The 16993-nt window shown below is 49.1% G+C and overlaps 1 protein-coding gene across 1 annotated transcript in view; it reads left to right on the plus strand.

The window, feature by feature from the left end:
• Positions 1 to 16993, plus strand: part of PDIA5 (protein disulfide isomerase family A member 5) — a 91370-nt gene that overhangs the window by 44644 nt on the left and 29733 nt on the right. Inside the window, exons 8-10 of the mRNA XM_003991711.6 lie at positions 4164 to 4231; positions 11118 to 11209; positions 11303 to 11374. Coding sequence (XP_003991760.1) covers positions 4164 to 4231; positions 11118 to 11209; positions 11303 to 11374 — 232 coding nt within the window. The remainder of the gene's footprint in view (positions 1 to 4163; positions 4232 to 11117; positions 11210 to 11302; positions 11375 to 16993) is intronic.

The raw sequence follows: 16993 nt of genomic DNA on the forward strand, positions 1-16993 counted from the left end.
TGCTATTTCTTTTTGATAAAATCCCTTCTGACAGGCGTGGCACACAATGATATATCATTGTGGTTTTGATTTGCATTTCCCTGATGAGTGATGTTGAACATCTTTTCATGTGTCTGTTGGCTCACTTGATTGTGTTGAATGATCCTTTTAATGTATTGTTGAATTTGGTTTGCTAATATTTTGATGAGGATTTTCATGTCTATGTTCATCAAGGATATTGGCCTATAATTTTCTCTTTTTGTGGTGTTCTTGTCTGGTTTTGGTATCAGAGTAACTGGCCTCATAAAATGTATTTGGAGGTATTCCCCTCCTTTTCAGTGTTTTGAAAGAGTTAGAGGAGAATAGATATTGAATCTTTGAATCTTTGAAAGAATTTATCAGTGAAGCTGTCTGGTCCTGGACTTTTGTTTTTGGCAGGTTTTTGATTACTGATTCAATCTCATTGCTAGTAATTGGTCTATTCAGGTTTTCTGTTTCTTACTGATTTAGTCCTAGAAGATTATATGTTTCTAGGAATTTGCATATTTCTTCTAAATTATCCAATTTTTTTTGGTGACTAATTGTCCATACTAGTCTCTTAGGATCCTTTGTATTTCTATGATGTGAGTTGTAACTTCTCATTTCAGTTCTATTTACTCTTGTAAGCCTGCCTTGAATCCCTTTTCTTGAGAAGTTCTTTGGACAAAGACCCCTCCCATTTCCACCTGAATGATCATGCCTCCCAAGATGGCTGCCCTTTTATGAGGTTCTGGTGGTTCTGTGGTTAGTTCACCATAACAATAGCCTGTCCCCAGCCCCTGTTGATTGCTGGGTATCCCCCTAACCCAGCCTCCTCTCAGATACCTTGCTGGCCTTAAGGGTGTGCCTGCCTATAGAAAGGAGGCCCTGGTGTCCTACTTCTAGTTAGATCAGGCTTTGCTCAGAATGGTCATGCACTTTAACCTTGGGTCATTCTCTTCTTTAATGTTCACTGGTTGGTTTCACGCCTTTTTGTTTCTCCTTGGAGGGATCTTATTAACTGCTTAGCTGTGAGTTGCTTCAGGAATTGTCCTGCCTACCCAGCCCCTTGAGGAGAGGGCCCCCTTTGGTTTATCTCAGAACCTTTCAGGATTCAATGTATGGGCTAGATGAGATTAAAACCGAGTATATGTCTGTATATAGTTCATGTCACAGGCAGGATCATGGTATAGTCGTGTGGGTTTCATTAAAATGACACTAGTCCATCACTTACAAAGGTGGTTCCCTAGCAGTTTGCGCTGGAATGTGTGTGCTATCTCCCCCACCCCTTTCCCAGGCTGTCTGGGAGGGTGCCCATCCTCCTCCCCATAGCAGGCAGAGAGGCATGCATAGTTATTACCTTTATATAATGGAAAGTGGGATAGAAGTTAGGTCCCTTGTTGGTGTCACAGAGCAGTTAATAGTCGAGAAGGGAGGATGAAAACTTGGAGCCGTTAAGTTCAAATTTGTGAAGGGGTCAGACTGGATGGCCTCCTGGGTCCCAGGTAACCTCAGGACTCTTTTGTTGTTGTTTTTGTTGAAACAGACGTGTGCTTTTTATTATACTAGTCCACTCAAGCCTTCATGGCCTCATAATTCAGCTTATTCCTGGAAACACACCAGTTCCCTAACTGGGAAGTCTTTTAGGACTCTGATCCTTTGATCATGTTCGGGGTGAATGAACCCAAAGGCAGTGGGAGGCTTTACTTGTGACAAGGAATCTGGGTCCCTGGGACCTATTGTTTATTCAGTCGTGTTGACAGAATTAGTGAGAAAATAAAAGGGTGACCACTCTAACTTTCAGGGTTTGAGAGTGACAATTAGTCTTATCTCTTCCTGTGCCTCCTGGTTGAATCCATTGAAAGAGAGATTCAGATAGGGATCATGGTACCAGCTCTATTTTTGGTCAAGTTAAATTGGAAACTGGCTTGGCCTGTAGCTTCCTATTACTCTTCCATCACCTCTTCACCTCACTAACTTCTTCTCCCAGAGCTGCTGGGCTCCACCCATGGGGATTTGGGGGGGACATGAGGGTAATGTTGCTGCAGGCTGCAGACGGGCAGAGCTGGAAAAGAGACGCCACCCCTGTGGGAGTAGTTCATAAATTAAGCCCCTGACTGATGTGGCCCAGTGGGCGTCAGACTCCCACCATCTCATCAAGCCACTGAATAAAGAGTAGATGAACTCCAAGTGCACTCCCCCCTGCCCCCGACTTATTTTCCCTCCTGGGAGTGACATCCTCTGTCCCCTGTGGAGTGTTCCCCCACTGCAGACCTAGCAGGTGCAGACACTCAGGTCTTGTATTGACAGTGCCTTCCTTGCTGAGCGTCCGGCTCTGTCCTCCCAAGTGTTGGCTCTGCCCCTCAGCCTCCAGGGGAGACTCTGTGTCCACTCCATAGATGGGAAAGCTGAGGCTCAGACTACTCGCTCAGTCTTAGCCCAGGCAGCAGACAGTCAAGGGGAGACCTGGGTCTCATGCTCCCCAGAGCTGAGCATCTTGTTTGCTGTGTGCCCCCCGTTGTCCCTGCTGTGTGTCATCCACCATGGAGCATGGGCACCTGGCTGGGTCGGCCTTGTTGTCCCTGTTTCCCTCCTCTGTGAGTGTTCCACCATGGGAACAGTGTCCCCTGACAAATGTCACGTTCTTTTCTTCATGACACTTGGTGGGGATGGGGCTGTGTGTGGCAGCTGATGGAGAAAGGTGCATCTTGTCTTCTGAGGACAGATGCTGCGGGCTGTCCTTGCAACCATTCCCACACTCCTGAGTCCCCCTGAGTCTGAGCCTGAACTAATGGCATGAACCTAAGCCCAGGCTGGTGTGTGTACAGTGTGTGTCCGTCTGTCTGCTGGGCAGGAATGTCACAGGAGGACCATGGGCATTTGGGGAGTTCCATGTCAAAACCCCCTGCATCACATTTGGTCCAGCGGACTTGTGCTGGGGAGGTTCCTGTGGAACCTTGGACCTGCTCACAGTTCTCCAGTGTCTGTATCTGTCTGGCCCCGTGGGTGAGAGCACCTCTCCGATCTGTATTACTCTGCCCACAGTCTGCCAAGGTGTTAGCTAAACACGGATTAGAGCTTGTCCACCTACTGCTGCTTGGCCCTGTCCCCACTGTCATGTTGAGATGAGATCCAGCCTGACACAGGGGTCTGGTCAGCTTTGGTGTCTACAGCCTTTAAGTGCATCTCAAAGCCTTTTTGCAGCAGAGCGGCTGTCAGAAAGAGTAACATCCTGACATGTCTGAATTCCTTATGTCTGAAGAAACTGGTACATGTGTCCTGTGGGATCACTATGGAAATGTGGCCTGCTCTGATCGATGCGGGGGCAGGGTGGGCGGAGAGGTTTTAAAGCAAGGTCGCTCTGAAGTAGTAGTGGATGTTTGGGGCCTGGCTATCTTGGCCCTGTGTCCCCCAAGGCTTGGGGGCCCTTCATCATCCCAGGAGAAGAGTGACCACAGAACCCCACAGAGGGTTGAGCCAGAGACATCACAGAATCCTCGATGTCAGAGCTGGAAGGGGCCTGAGGTTGTCTGCTCCAACCCTCCTCATTTGCCAGAAGGAGCCATCACCCAGAGAGCCATGTCCAGGGCTACCACGCAGTGCATCCAGGGAAGACAGGCCCTCAGGTGTGCCAATCCTGGCCTGGTACGCCTCCTGCAAGGCCAGAGTCAGTATTTCACACCCAGCCCGTCTCCACTCACTGCCCAGTTATTCTTGTTGCTTAAGGGGCATGGAAATCCCAAGAGTCATTGTACCCGTGGTTGCACATTTTTCTTCCTAATGGCATCTGATTCAGGTTCATTTACAGTCCCTGACTGTGCTTTCCTGTCAACCTGTTCGGGTTCCCTGTATTCCTGTTGAACTCATGATCAGCCCTAAACTATTCCACGCTTTGACCTTCTCCAGCTGTGTCACATTTGCTTAGTCAGTCCCACATTTATCGAGGGACTGCCGGGCTGTGTCGTGATCTACACTATCAAGATGGTAAGCTCTTTGGAGGGCAGGGCCTCTATTCCTTCTGTGTCCTCAGGGTCAGCAGCAGTCCTGCCCTTCTGCAGGTTGAATAAATGTTTGCTGGCAGAGGTTAGCCTGAGGGGAGGGAAGCCAGGGCATAGGGGTCCGGCACCCACCGTAACTGAGTTTGTTTCTCTTCTATCTGTGACCAGGGTGCAGCGTGTGCAAGAGGATAATGCCACATTTCCAGAAGGCCGCGACCCAGCTGCGAGGCCACGTTGTGAGTGAGGCCCATGGGCCTGGCAGGGCTGGCCGCCTCCCAGACTTCTCCCTCTCACCTGGAGAGGCGGTGGGAGGAAGGGGCCTAGGGTGCAGGGAGAGGGCAGGTCTGCAAATCTCAAGGAGTCACCCTCCCGCTGCCCTGGGCATGTGACTCAGACCTGTTCTTGGTGGATGGCAAGAACTCCCCAGAGTTGCTGGGACCAGGAGAGTTCAGTGCTTCTCCAAGCAAGGCCAGTGATGAAATAACCAGGAAACCAGCAAGAAGCCCAGGTGGTATTGCTGGGTGGCCAGGGGCCATCAGCAGAGCATCAGGGCTCCAGAATTACTGGGGCTGGGCTCCAAAGCAGGCCAAGGCTCCTGGTGCTGGGCAGCCCAGTGACGGCAAAAGGGGCATGGTGACCAGTGGTGGGCCCAAAGCACAAGCAGATTCACGGGGAAGTTTCCTGCCAGGCTTACCAGGGATCTGTTTTATGTGGGGCTGGAGGAGCCGTGGAAACGACAGCAGAAAGAGGCAGTCCAGGTGGGGAGTCGGACACCCGAACTCGCAGGCGCTCTCTGAAGGAGAGTGTGCAGTGTGTGTGTGTGTGTGTGGGGGGCAGACAGGAGGCAGGGTTGTGTCAGGAGTGCCCATCTTTCAGGGACAGGAGGGGGAAGAGGAGCCGCTGAGGAAACGAGCCTCAGGAAGGAAGAACAACCAGGATGGTGCAGCAAGGGCGGGGGAGACTGGACAGTCAGACCTCACCAGGCTGAGGACCACTCACTGAAGGTCCCAGTCATCTCTGGGCAGCCTCCACCTGCCAGCCTTGTCTCTTCTGTGCCACGTGTCTGTCTAGTTTTTCGCATTCCCTGAGCCACACAAATACCGAGGGTTTTTTGTTTCGTTTTTGTTGGTGGTAACAGAAAAATAACTGTTGGCCCCTCTAGGGAGCATGGAAAAATCCATATGCTTTTCATGAAAGGTTGTGGGGAGGAGAGCCATCACCATGGTGGGGCTGGCCAAAGTCCCACTAAGGGAGTTCTGATTTCTTAAAACTGAATCATGATCTTTACAGATCAAATGAAGTTGGTGATTAGTTCAGAGTCAATTTAAAAAGTTTACATGGGCATGGTGACACAGCCCTGCTAGCCTAGCCCGCTACAAGCCTGGGTTGTAAAGAACCAGTGCTTTCTCTTTTGACCTCATTCTGGGGCAATGCCAAGGTCCTGCTTGTTTATCACTAATGAATTTTTAGCAACTCACCTGGAGATGTTTGGCCTCGGGGCACACATACATCACTTGGGGGAAGTTTCACTTCGCATTTTGGGGCCTTAATAGATAGCATATATGACGATTATTTCGCCTGGAGAAAAGACTTAATTATCCAGTGTTCTCCCTACTCATAACTCGCATACCCTTAGAAAACTTCTCCACTCAACTTCCTAACTCTGTGGTGCGGTGGAAGTTAAATAGCTCCAGCCCCAGTCACATCACAAATACCTGGCCAGCCCCACCAAAGCAGGTAAGGTCTTGGTGCTATTCTTGTGCACCTTCTGGAAGGTTCCCAGCCAATGCTGCATCTCCCTGCTAAACTCAGTGTTCCAGTCCCTTCCATGCTCCCATAGAGTTTGTCCTTGCCGTGCATAGCCAGGTCTGCTCATCTTTGCTTGTATTCCAGATCACTTCCTTCACCAGTTGCTACTAATTATAGTATGATTTTCTCACTGTAGTGTGAGCTTCTTGAGCACTGGGACACTCTTTGGTTCACATCTGTTTCTTCAACACAGAGCACAGGGCCAAGCTTGTGGTACCCCATACATACGGATAAGTGAATGAATGAATGTGTGGCTTATCACTCTTGAGCACGTTTTATTTTAAGCTCGGTATTTACACTAAAAATGTTTCTCTTTTTGAAGGAATTCAGAGCATCAGTTATTAAGGAAAGAGACAAAGTGGGAAGGATGTTTGTGAGCTCTGAGGGCTTGCCCCTTGGCCCTGGGCTCATACTATGCTCTTTCTCAAGATTATCCCTGAAGATTATTTGTGTTAAGGGTAGTTGGTTCCAAAAAAGGAAACAACAACAACAGCAGTGCCTGCCTTTCCTGCCTGCACCCAGGTCAAGAAACATAAAAAGTGACCCTCCCAGTTCCCTAGACAACGTTACAGAAAACTCAGTGGGATCGTCTGAGTACCTGGAGAGCCTGGCTGGTCAAGCCCAGCTTTGCCAGGTGTTAGTTACCTTGGCCTAAGGCATCTGTTTGTATGAACACATTCATTTCCTTCTGTATTTTCTCGCTTGGGGTATGTTTTGTTCTGTTTCTTAGGAAAGCACCTTTTGAAAGTTCTCACCCTTTCCCCACTCCATAAATAGGGAAAGGTCTGGCCATATAGACACCACCTTCTGCGAGAGGCCTCTGGAGGCCAGGGCTCATGGTGCAGCCACAGCTCCCCAGAGAGGGTGACTGGAAGCATGATTCCTTTCCGTCCGCACACGCAGGGCAGAGGTGGGCTGCCCCCGGAAATCTAAAGCCTACCCCTCACCACTGCTGAGACCTAGCTGGACTGGCACCTCGTCTCCTCTTCATCTCTGTCGTCCACGAACCCTTTCTGGCTAGCCCATGTCTGTGGCAAGGGTCAGAAACCTTCCTCCTCTACAGATTTCTTGGGAGGTGTCCAACTTGATGATGTCATGAAGATGTAAGCCAGGCCGGATCAGGGATGCTCAGCCTTTGCCATTTTCCAAACTCAGTTCTGCCTCTCTTTTGCTGTCATTAATGTCTGGTGAATCATCGGTGTCTGTCCCACCTATCCCTGCTAATTGCCATCCTCGTCAGCAGCCGTTGCTGCTCCCTGTCTCAGAGCAGCTGTCGGAGTGAGCCTGTCCCCATCTGCTTCCTCTTCCCAGCTTTGCTAGTTACTGAGGTCCACGCTGAGTCTTTTGTTTCTCTTGGCCATGATGGGCCATCTAGATGTAAACACCATGACATGGGGTGGTCATGGTGATAGACCTGTGCACATCAGACTCTGGATCTGGCTCTTACTAACCGGCGAGGAGATCTTGGGCAAATAGGCTCGGAGTCTCTGTTTCCCTATCTGTAAAATGATATGATAACGCAAACCCCGCCCACCTCACTAGGTTGTTGTGAAGAGCAAGTGGCTGGTGTGTGGAAACAGCTCTGTGAGCTACAGACACTTCATAGACACACTTCCTATTTGTACTTCCCATTCCTCCCACTCACTAAATGAGGGTGCTCCCAAGATTCTGCCTTTTCAGCTTCTTTTCTTATTAGGACCAAGGGCTTGGCACCGTGCTTTCCTTGTTGTGATGGCCTCTCCCTCGGTGATTTTATCTACATCCATAATTTCAACAAAATGTAGCTCCATGGAGCCTGAGACCCTGAGCTCCAGTATCATGTATCAGATTCCCTGCTTGACATCTTGGTCTGGATTTTTCTCCCTGTGTCCCAAATGCAGAATGTCTAAAATAAAATTCAGTACCTTTCCATCCAGCAGACTGGCAGCTTTCTTTCATGACTTCCCAAGTACCCCAGGCTGCGCTGACAACGTGCCTTTCTGCCAGAGCATCATCACACATCTCTCTTCCTCACACCCTCTGTCCTCTCCCTGCCTGCCATCCTGGGTCAGGCCCTGGTTAGCCCACACAGAGTGGTTGCCGAAGGCTGCTGACTTCTCTCCCTGACCCACGACTCGCCCCTTACAGCTTGACCTGTTTACATTTTTTTTAAAAAAGAAAAGAATGCAGCTGGAAAACCCTCCAGTACCTCTTGAACAAAGTCCTGGTTTCTTAGGCACGAGAGCCTTTTCCAGAGTGAGTTCACTGAACCTGTCCAGCCTTCTCTTCCTGCCCCCTTCTGTGTCCTACAGTCCAGTTAAACCAGCATATATTCCCTACCTCTTGGGCTGCATCTTGTTTTGTCTTGCTTCCACGTTCTCTTTCTGGAATGTCTGTGGAAATCTCACTCTCCCTTGAGCACCAGCTCATGTGTTGTCTGCTCTGTGAAGCATCCATGATTGTTCCTGTCAGAACACGGGCTGAACATGAGGCAGAACGGGTCGCGCTAACCGAACGGCACCGGCACATGTGGCTCAGGGTCAGGTGTTGTGGCCGTAACTTTTAAGCCGAGGCCAGTTTTGCCTCAGTTGGCTTTCCAGACTCCAAAAAGTGTACGTAGTTGTTCAAAAAATATTTATCTCATTAATAAATGCCCCCAAGTGGTACAAGAGTGCTACAAAAACCCAGAGAGTTGAAAGTTCATCACAAGCAAAGGTGGTTTGGAAAGGCTGTCTGGAAGGTGGGATTGGATTTGCCTTACAGGATGAATAAGTCTTCTGTAGTAACTGAGAGATGGGACGTGGGCATCCTAAGCAGAGGGACGAGAAGACAAAATGTCAGGGCCAGGGGAGCACAGCATGTGCAGAGTTCAGAGCTGCTTCGTAGTATTGATGAAAACAGCTGGCATGTTCTGAGTGCTGTAGTTACGCTGCTTGTACTATCTCATTCAGTCTTCACAGCAGTCATAAGAGGTGGTTACAGATGAGGAAACTGGCACAGAGGCATCTGACTTATTCAAAGAAATGTGTCTACTAAGTGAGGAGTTAGGGCTCGGACCCAACATCATGACGCCTGAGCCTAGGCTCCTGGCCACTGTGGTATATTACCCATCTGCAAGGTGCCTTAGACGGAGATCGGTCCAACTTCCTCCCTGTGCAGAGATCTCAGACTTTCCAATTCCTGGGAGAATCATAAACCTAGACTCTAGCAGGTGTACAATTAAGGGTTTTGTAAGAAAGAAGAATTCAGAAATGAGATAGGGACTGTATGATCTTTGAGCGTGCAGTTAGATTCTAGCTCATATTTAGTGGAATTGAAAGGTTTTGTGCAGGGAAGTGATGTAATGAAAGAGGAGGATGTGGAAGATTAATCTCATGGTGGATGTGCACTGACACTAGGGAGATCAATTAGAATAAAAAAAGAACTTTAAAGTAGACAATTATTACTGGAACAGGCTGCTGAATCAGTCTGGGGAAATGAACAGAATGGCTTTTAGAGGGTTCCAGGTCTTCTAGTAAGTTCTATTTCAGACTAATTCTCCCTGTATTCCTTGCAACATCCCACAAATGAGCTGGGGGGGGGTGTGTAGAAATTGGAGATTTAGTAAACATTGTGTGCTTACTGTATGCCAGGCATTGTGCTAGGTACCTAAAACAGTTGGAAAGACATGGTTAATGTTTTTTATTTATTGCGAGAGAGAGAGAGAGAGCGAGCGTGCAAGCACACATATATGCATGTGCAGAGGGAGAGGGAGGGAGAGAATCCCAAGCAGACTCCACGCTCAGTGCAGAGCCTGATTCAGGGCTTGATCCCACAACCATGAGATCATGTCCTGAGCCGAAATCAAGAGCTGGACATGCAACAGACTGAATCACCCAGGCGCCCCAGAAAGACTTGTTTAGATGCCTCTAGGGATGGTGCTGCCAGAGGCTTTCATCACCAGGAGGATTGGTAGGAAGTCAAGAACTTGACGATTGTTCAACATCAGTCCTGTGCTGAACCTCTGACCTGGGTCACCTGGTTCAGTTCTCTTAAGAGCCCTGTGATATTCCCATCGCCCATGTCTTCCACACAAGGAGCCTCAGGGAGGGTAAGTGACTTGCCCAAGGCCACATGATTCCTAAGTGGACACAGTCTTCTGAATCAAGTTTCTTGTCCACTGAGACTATTGTCGTTTTTCTTGTCCTATGCTTCCTTCTTTGTTTTTTTAATTTTATTTTTTTAATTTACATCCAAGTTAGTTAGCATCTAGTGCAACAATGATTTCAGGAGTAGATTCCTTAGTGCCCCTTACCCATTTAGCCCATCCCCCTCCCATCCTATGTTTCCTTCTATATTGTTCAGCAAAATGAGCTTCCCGTGTTTCTTCTCTCTGCCTCTATAACTGCTCCTGGCTTTTTGAAGTCCCCTTCCCTTTTCCTCCATGCTGCCCTGCTTTGTGGAACAGCCTTCCTGTATCTGGCCACTCTATCTTCATTCTCCTTAGAAGAACAGATTCAAAGTCCTTTCCGGGCACCTGATCCTGCCCTAGAAAAGATTACTGCTTCAGGGAAGGAGTTTTAGAGGACTCTGGGTTGTTCTTAGTATTTAGCCCTGTTGTCAGTAACACAGCTACTAAAATTCTCCTTTCCCAGTTAGAAGTGTTGGATATGGGGACCCCTGCAACCAAAAAAATGTTCAAACTTTGAAGATGGTACAATCAGGCTGTAGGCGATGCTTACAAACAGGAGGAGAGAGGTGGGGAATCTGGGAGTCTGGAGGGAGGAGAGTCAGGCAGATGGATTGTACAAGAGCCACACTCTCTCCCTGGCCACGTACAAGCTGTGAGGTCCAAGAACATTGCACACAAAGCCTGGGTGGACAGACTGAGGACAGGCCATGAGGATGTTGTGGGGTGGCTGAGCAGTGACTGTAACTTAAGAGAGGAGTGAAACCTTAGTTGACAGGGGCAGGGAGGAGGCATAATGTTTTTTTGGATGGCAGCAGCCCCACTCTAGGACCTGCTTGAACTTGGTGGCAAAGCCACCTGTCTTCCTCAGCCCTCAGAACTTGGGTTTCACTCTGGGATAGCCACCCCGCAGGCAAGTAAAGGGAATGCCTGTACAGAGGGTGCCACCTGACCCAGGCCCCATGTCTTCCAGAGCTCTCAGCCCTCATTCCCAGCTGCATTAGCTTCCCATGCTCCCCCCTCTGCCCAGGGCTGCACGTCAGTTTGTGAGGCTTTGTCCCCTTCATCTGTTTCTGGTGGGATAGACAGATAAGCTGTGCTTGGCAAGGTGGGGATGTTGTCTGTGGGGCAGAGGGCCAATAGGCCTGTTCTCCCTTTGCTCCTAGGTGCTGGCTGGGATGAACGTCTACCCCTCGGAATTTGAAAACGTCAAGGAGGAGTATAATGTGCGAGGCTACCCCACCATCTGCTATTTCGAGTAAGTCTCCTGCCTCCCTTCTGACGCTCGCTCCCCTCCATGGTGGCATTTGCATCCCTGGCTGAGCCGACATTGTCTGTCCACATTTCACAGGAAAGGACGGTTTCTGTTCCAGTATGACAACTATGGGTCCACAGCTGAGGACATTGTGGAATGGCTGAAAAAGTAAGTGGGGCGGTTGGCTCAGGGGTGTGTGCCTGGAGGGAGGGTACCCCTTCCCCAGGGCGGTCCCTGGTCACAGGGCTGTGGCTGGAGCTGGGGAAGAGAAGCAGGAAGGCAAAGGGCCCTTTGTGCTGCCACACTGTGGTTTCTGGGTTGCTTCTAGGTGAAGATGGGGTCTTTGTGGGGTTAGGATATGGGAGCCAGGAGGACTTGGTGTGACTGTGGCCATGGTGACAGCATTTTAAATAGCGTTTCCCCCTTACTGTCTATCTGCTGGCTAAGGGTATTTCTCGCCTTGGATGTCAGTTTTGAGAGAGGCCCCACTGCAGGTCTCTCTGAAAATTGAATTGTCAACTGAACACTTATTTCAAACATAATTCTGTGTTCGGTGCTGTGAAGCTGCTAGGAAATACTCTCATAGCTTAGATTTGCAGAGTGCTTTGCCATTCATGTGCACTCCCCACAGACGCTGCTTCTTGGCGACCTTGTGTGCCTATTTGTAACGTGATAGATCCTTACAACCCAAAGTATCCCTCACCTGGACCCCCATCGTACTAGGCGTGTGGCTTGGGCATGACCTTGACTGGTGTGTTGAATGGGGAGTCTGTCCCCCCCACCCCTTCCCGTCACGGGAGCAGGGGAGGGGGTCGCCTCTCCTGGCAGCCTCCTCGGGCCATCCCCAGCTGAGCACTTACCCTGCTTGCTCTGGCTCTACCTGTTATCAGTCTGGCACTTACCAGTCACTGCCGATGTATGGCTCTTTGTGCATAATTCTTGGAATAATAACCAGCTAACATTTTTTGGGCTCTACTTTGTGACTGACCCTGTTCTAAAGACTTCCTATGGATTCTCATGTAATCCTCAGAACTGCCTTGTAAGGACGACATTATTGTTAGCCTTATTTAATGAAAAAGGTAGCAGTGCAAAGCCATAAAGAGCTTGTCCAGGCTCCTGCAGGTGACAGGTAGCAGGGCCAGGCTTGCCCCTGGGCAACAGCAGCTCCCCTGAGTTTTGGCTGGAGCCCTCTACCCCTTCCCCAGTTGCCAGCATGGTGGGTCTTCATTGACATCATTCCCTGAGGGGCAAAAGGTTAAGTAATTAGTTATCCGAAGATACGGAGGTTGAAAATGTGTATTTTCAGAATGGGAAAGGAGGATGAATTTTGTACCCTCCCCCGCCAAAAAACAACAAACTGTCAGATTCTAACGGTTGAATCTCTGTCTTCTGTTGTCAGTCCCCAGGAGATAAAACACAGCGGAAGCATCGTGTTTGCATAGCATCTTTTGTTTCTTGGAAGCATTTCCACATGTCTGTCCCCATCTATCACTCATTTCCAGCCCCTGCCCGGGAAGGTGGCCCCCCATTCTTGTGTATTCATTGTCTTAACCTGGGCCTTCACTCCCCTGGTTTCTTTTGTCATTTGATAATAAGCATGTCCTCTCTTCCAGCCAGACACATCTCACTCTGCTTTGGGAGAAGGTTTCAACAAATAGCCATCTCTTTTGTCACCAGAGCATAAAATCTGTCTGCTTCCCTCCCCCTTCTCTAACCTTTTCTGGTTTCAAAATATACTCCTATCTTTTTGGAAGGATAAGGTTTAGTTTTCTTTTAAATAGTGTTCAGACTTGCTTGCTAACCCTGCACAAGGGGAGCACGTCAGTGGAATTTCTGAGACAGGTGATTAGCTCCCCACTGGAGCCTGGCAGTTTGTTCTCCACCCCACCCCCCTCTGCCCACCGCCATCCCACCTCCTCCACCACACTGTGCTCTGGACAGAGACCTGGAGGCAGTCCTGGGCTGGTGCCTCCCCACTTCCCATCTCCTCCTTCCTCCCTCTCCTCACCCCACATGGGAACTTGGAAAGGAAACCTTGTTAGCAGCCCCTGGTCCAGCCCTGGTCTCCAGGCTCTTTGAGAAGGTTAGTAGGGTGATTCCAGGGAGGGGGCGTGCAGCATCGGGGTCTCCCTGAGCAGCCCTGCCCAGCTGCCCAACCCCCCATGATCACTGTGTCAGAGGCACTCATGGGGGCAGCTCCTCCGAAGGCATGGCTGTAGCCCACCCCACCCCAGCATAGCAAGGGTAGGTCCTAAAGGACCCCGCAGTGAGCTGCCTCCTCTCACACCCCAGCACAAGCTAGCAATATCACTGTTTTTTAATTTTTTAAAATGTTTCCTGATTTTAGGACTCTCCAAGTGAGACACGTTATTATAGAAAAACTTAAAAATATATTTAAACAAAAGGAAAGGAAGGCCCTTCCATCACCCCACTGTAAGATTATGTGTTGTGATGTTTTTGTGAATTTCCCCCTACAGGTACCCAGGTCTGTGTGTGATTTTTCCCTGTGCCAGATGTTATTTTTCTTAAATTTTTTTAATGTTTTATTTATTTTTGAGAGAGAGACAGAGAGACAGAGTGTGAGTGGGAGAAGGGCAGAGAGAGAGGGAGACACAGAATCCGAAGCAGCCTCCAGGCTCTGAGCTGTCAGCATGGAGCCTGACATGGGACTTGAAGTCACAGACTACAAGATCATGACCTGGGCTGAAGTCGGACACTTAACTGACTGAGCCACCCAGGTGTGCCCCCCTCCCCCTGCCGTGCCAGGTGTTTCATGTCTTTACCGGTTTTGTCCTACGTCTTGGTGGATAGCAGTGTTCTCACATTTCCTGCTTCCTTGCACCTCTTCCCTGGGCCTCCCTGTTGGTTGCTCAGGGCTTATGTGTGGCCAAGTGTAGAAGAATGAGAATGGATCTGGCCTTGTTAATTCTCTGGATGACTTTCAGAAGACCAGGAGAGAGGAATCCAGATCTCCTTCCCACCGCCCCCAACGAGTGGCTAGCCACTGGGCACTGAGTGAGGCCAGGTGAAGACCTTGGGGTCTGAGTGTGCAAGGGCCCCAGCGTGGGTGTGTTTATCATGGCAGGTGGGACCCCTTTGGGCCCCCACTGGCTATGTTTCTCATTCTCCTCTCTGTAGGTTTCATGCTGCTGAGTGGGTTGGCACATAGAGGGTATATACATGGCAGTCCATTTTGACTTAGCCACCTGTTTCTGCCTGTGTATTTTTATCCCAACCAGCAGTGAACTGAAAGTAATCACAAAGTTTTCTTGACTTCTGATGCTTATTGCATCTTCTCACCTGTGGCATGGGCACCTACCTCAGATAAGGATCTGATTTGTGTGAATTTCCCAGTCTGGAGAGCCCAGGAAATCAGAGTCGCAGGATGGGAAGGGAATAGAAACATCAGTGAATCTGCCCTTAGAGTTTCCCTTGTAATGTTTGTATTACCTCTAGAACAGATATGGTTACCTACCTCAGTCCCACTCGAACGCCTCAGAGAACAGGGCCTTGCCTCATGTTGAGGTCGCCCACTCATGTTTGAATGATTTCTATGATTTCAGTTATGAAGGATATGTAGGAACATTTGGGTAGTACTTTATAAATTTATAAAATATCTTACTCTGGAACATTATCTGTCTAGATGTACCTGAGAGGTAAGGAAAGGCCTCCAAATACTTTGTCTTGTAGGTGTCTGAGGTCAGGTTGGTGGCTTAAGCTGCAGAGCTGGTAAATGGAGGAAATAGGACTCAAACGCAGCTCTTCTGGCTCCCAGCATGGCTCTCTTTCCCTCCCATCTCTTGTAGGTAGAAGGTTCTTCTGTTGACTGAAGGTTCTTTCTCTGGAGCTTCTACTTGTTGGTTCTCCCCTTCGGAGCCATAGAAAATAAACGTTACTTTCTCTTTCTGATGCAGTGTGAAATATTTGAAGATAGCTATTGTGTTCCCCACGTCCTCTCCATATTAAACACACAGTTCCTTCAACCATTCTTCTCTCATTCCATCATTTATTCAAAACGCATCTCCTGGGTGTGTGCATCATTAAGTGTGGGAGGTACAGTGGTAAGTGGGAGCCCCAGTCTTCAAGGAGAGAGATGTAAAAGGCATAATTCAGCCATTGCGTTTGGCCTCAGACTTCTGCTCAATCCTTCTCTGTCTAGTGAGTACTCTTGCCACTGTGCCCAGCTCTGGCAATCCTCTCCAGAGAGTCAGCTGTTGTCTACTGGGTGGGAGAGGGGTGTTCACCTGGCTGCTAGTCTGAGGGCCAGGATCTGAGGGCCTGGCTTTCAGGCTTTCCATGTGCCCTTGTTTCTAGCCCCAGCCACAGCCCTGCTTCAAGGGGTGGTGCCTCGGGGTCCTTAAGCACCTTTGCTATGGGTGTGGTTGTCCCCCGCCCCCTGACCGCACCCAGCACCTCAGGTCTCTGCCTTCTGTTTTGCTAGGTCCGTTTCCTAGCTTCTAAAATTGCACTGACCTCTTTTTCTATCTTCGCCGTTGTATTCTTTCCTGTTCTTTTTGCTTCTGTGGGTTCTTACTTTCTTCTTTTTAAGTCTTGTACTATTACTGTGGTGGTTTTAGAGTGTGTTCTCTGTGCTTAACTAGAAGTTTCTCAGGCACTTTCATACATTTGTACAGCAGCTAAGCCATGTCTTTTCCATTCTGTGCTGTCACAAGATGTTTAAAAGTTATTTTCATTTTTAATAGATTCCATTCACGTAATAAAAATGATTCTTTAAAAAGATACTTAAAAATCCTACATTGACAGGTCTTGCTTCCATGTGTTTCCTTCATCCTGTTCCCCACCCCCCAACCCCCTAGAGGCAACGACTTTGATTAGTTTCTTTATGCAGATACAAGCAAATGCAGATTACTAATTTTTTTTATCTCTCCCTATTTTATGCAAAAATTAGTACATTATGGCCTGTTCGGTACGTCCCCGTGGTCTATCCACGTCCATGCATAGAGAGCTTTTTGTTCTTCATCATGCTGAACCCCCATAGTGTGGACGGACCGCAGTTTATGTAACCATTTCCTACCAACTAACACAGGTTGTTTCTAGTCTTTGCCATGACAGACCATCCTACAACAAATACCTCAAACATACATAGTTTTGCCTGTGTGCAGGTGTACTGGAAAGATAAATTCCCTAAAGTGGAATTAGTGGTATTTTGAGTCCAAGTATGGGAGCCTAGGTCTCCTGGTGTCGGTCTAGGACCGTCGTCTGGCTAGCGACCCATTCTAAAGCTTGATTTTGCCACCAGCCGCATCTGACACTGGCCGTGCGTGGGCTGGAAGTGGTTTGCCCTCTTACTGCTATTTCCCATTGCTTGGGTTCAGGGTGGCTGAGGCCAGAAGGGAGGGCTTCTGAAGGTGACATCAAACCCAGGCCCTCTGTGGGTGGGGAGTGGCAGGTTCCGCTCTGCTAGTCACACGGCGGGGTCGGCAGATCCCATTGTGTCAGCCACATTTTGTCTCATTATCTCTAGTTCTGGCTGCTGGGACCGTACACCTTTTCTCTACTGTAGGCTCTCAAAGGCAGGAAACGATGGTTGTCTTTTCACATTTGTCATCCTAAAGGGTTTTTTCAAGCGGCAATTAAGGTGCTCTGGCAAAGGTGCGTGTGGCAGCAAACCAGCCGGAGCTCTGTGTCACCAGCAGTCTTGTCTTCAACTCTGGAGCAACAGAGGGCTCCTGCAGCCTCTCCCCAGAACGTCTGGTGATGCAGATACCAGCATGCGGTCATCCCAGGTGGAAGCAGGCTCCTGGGAGGTTAGACAGCTTCCCCAGG

Source organism: Felis catus, chromosome C2 (genome assembly GCF_018350175.1).
Source record: "Felis catus isolate Fca126 chromosome C2, F.catus_Fca126_mat1.0, whole genome shotgun sequence".
Lineage (NCBI taxonomy): Eukaryota > Metazoa > Chordata > Mammalia > Carnivora > Felidae > Felis > Felis catus.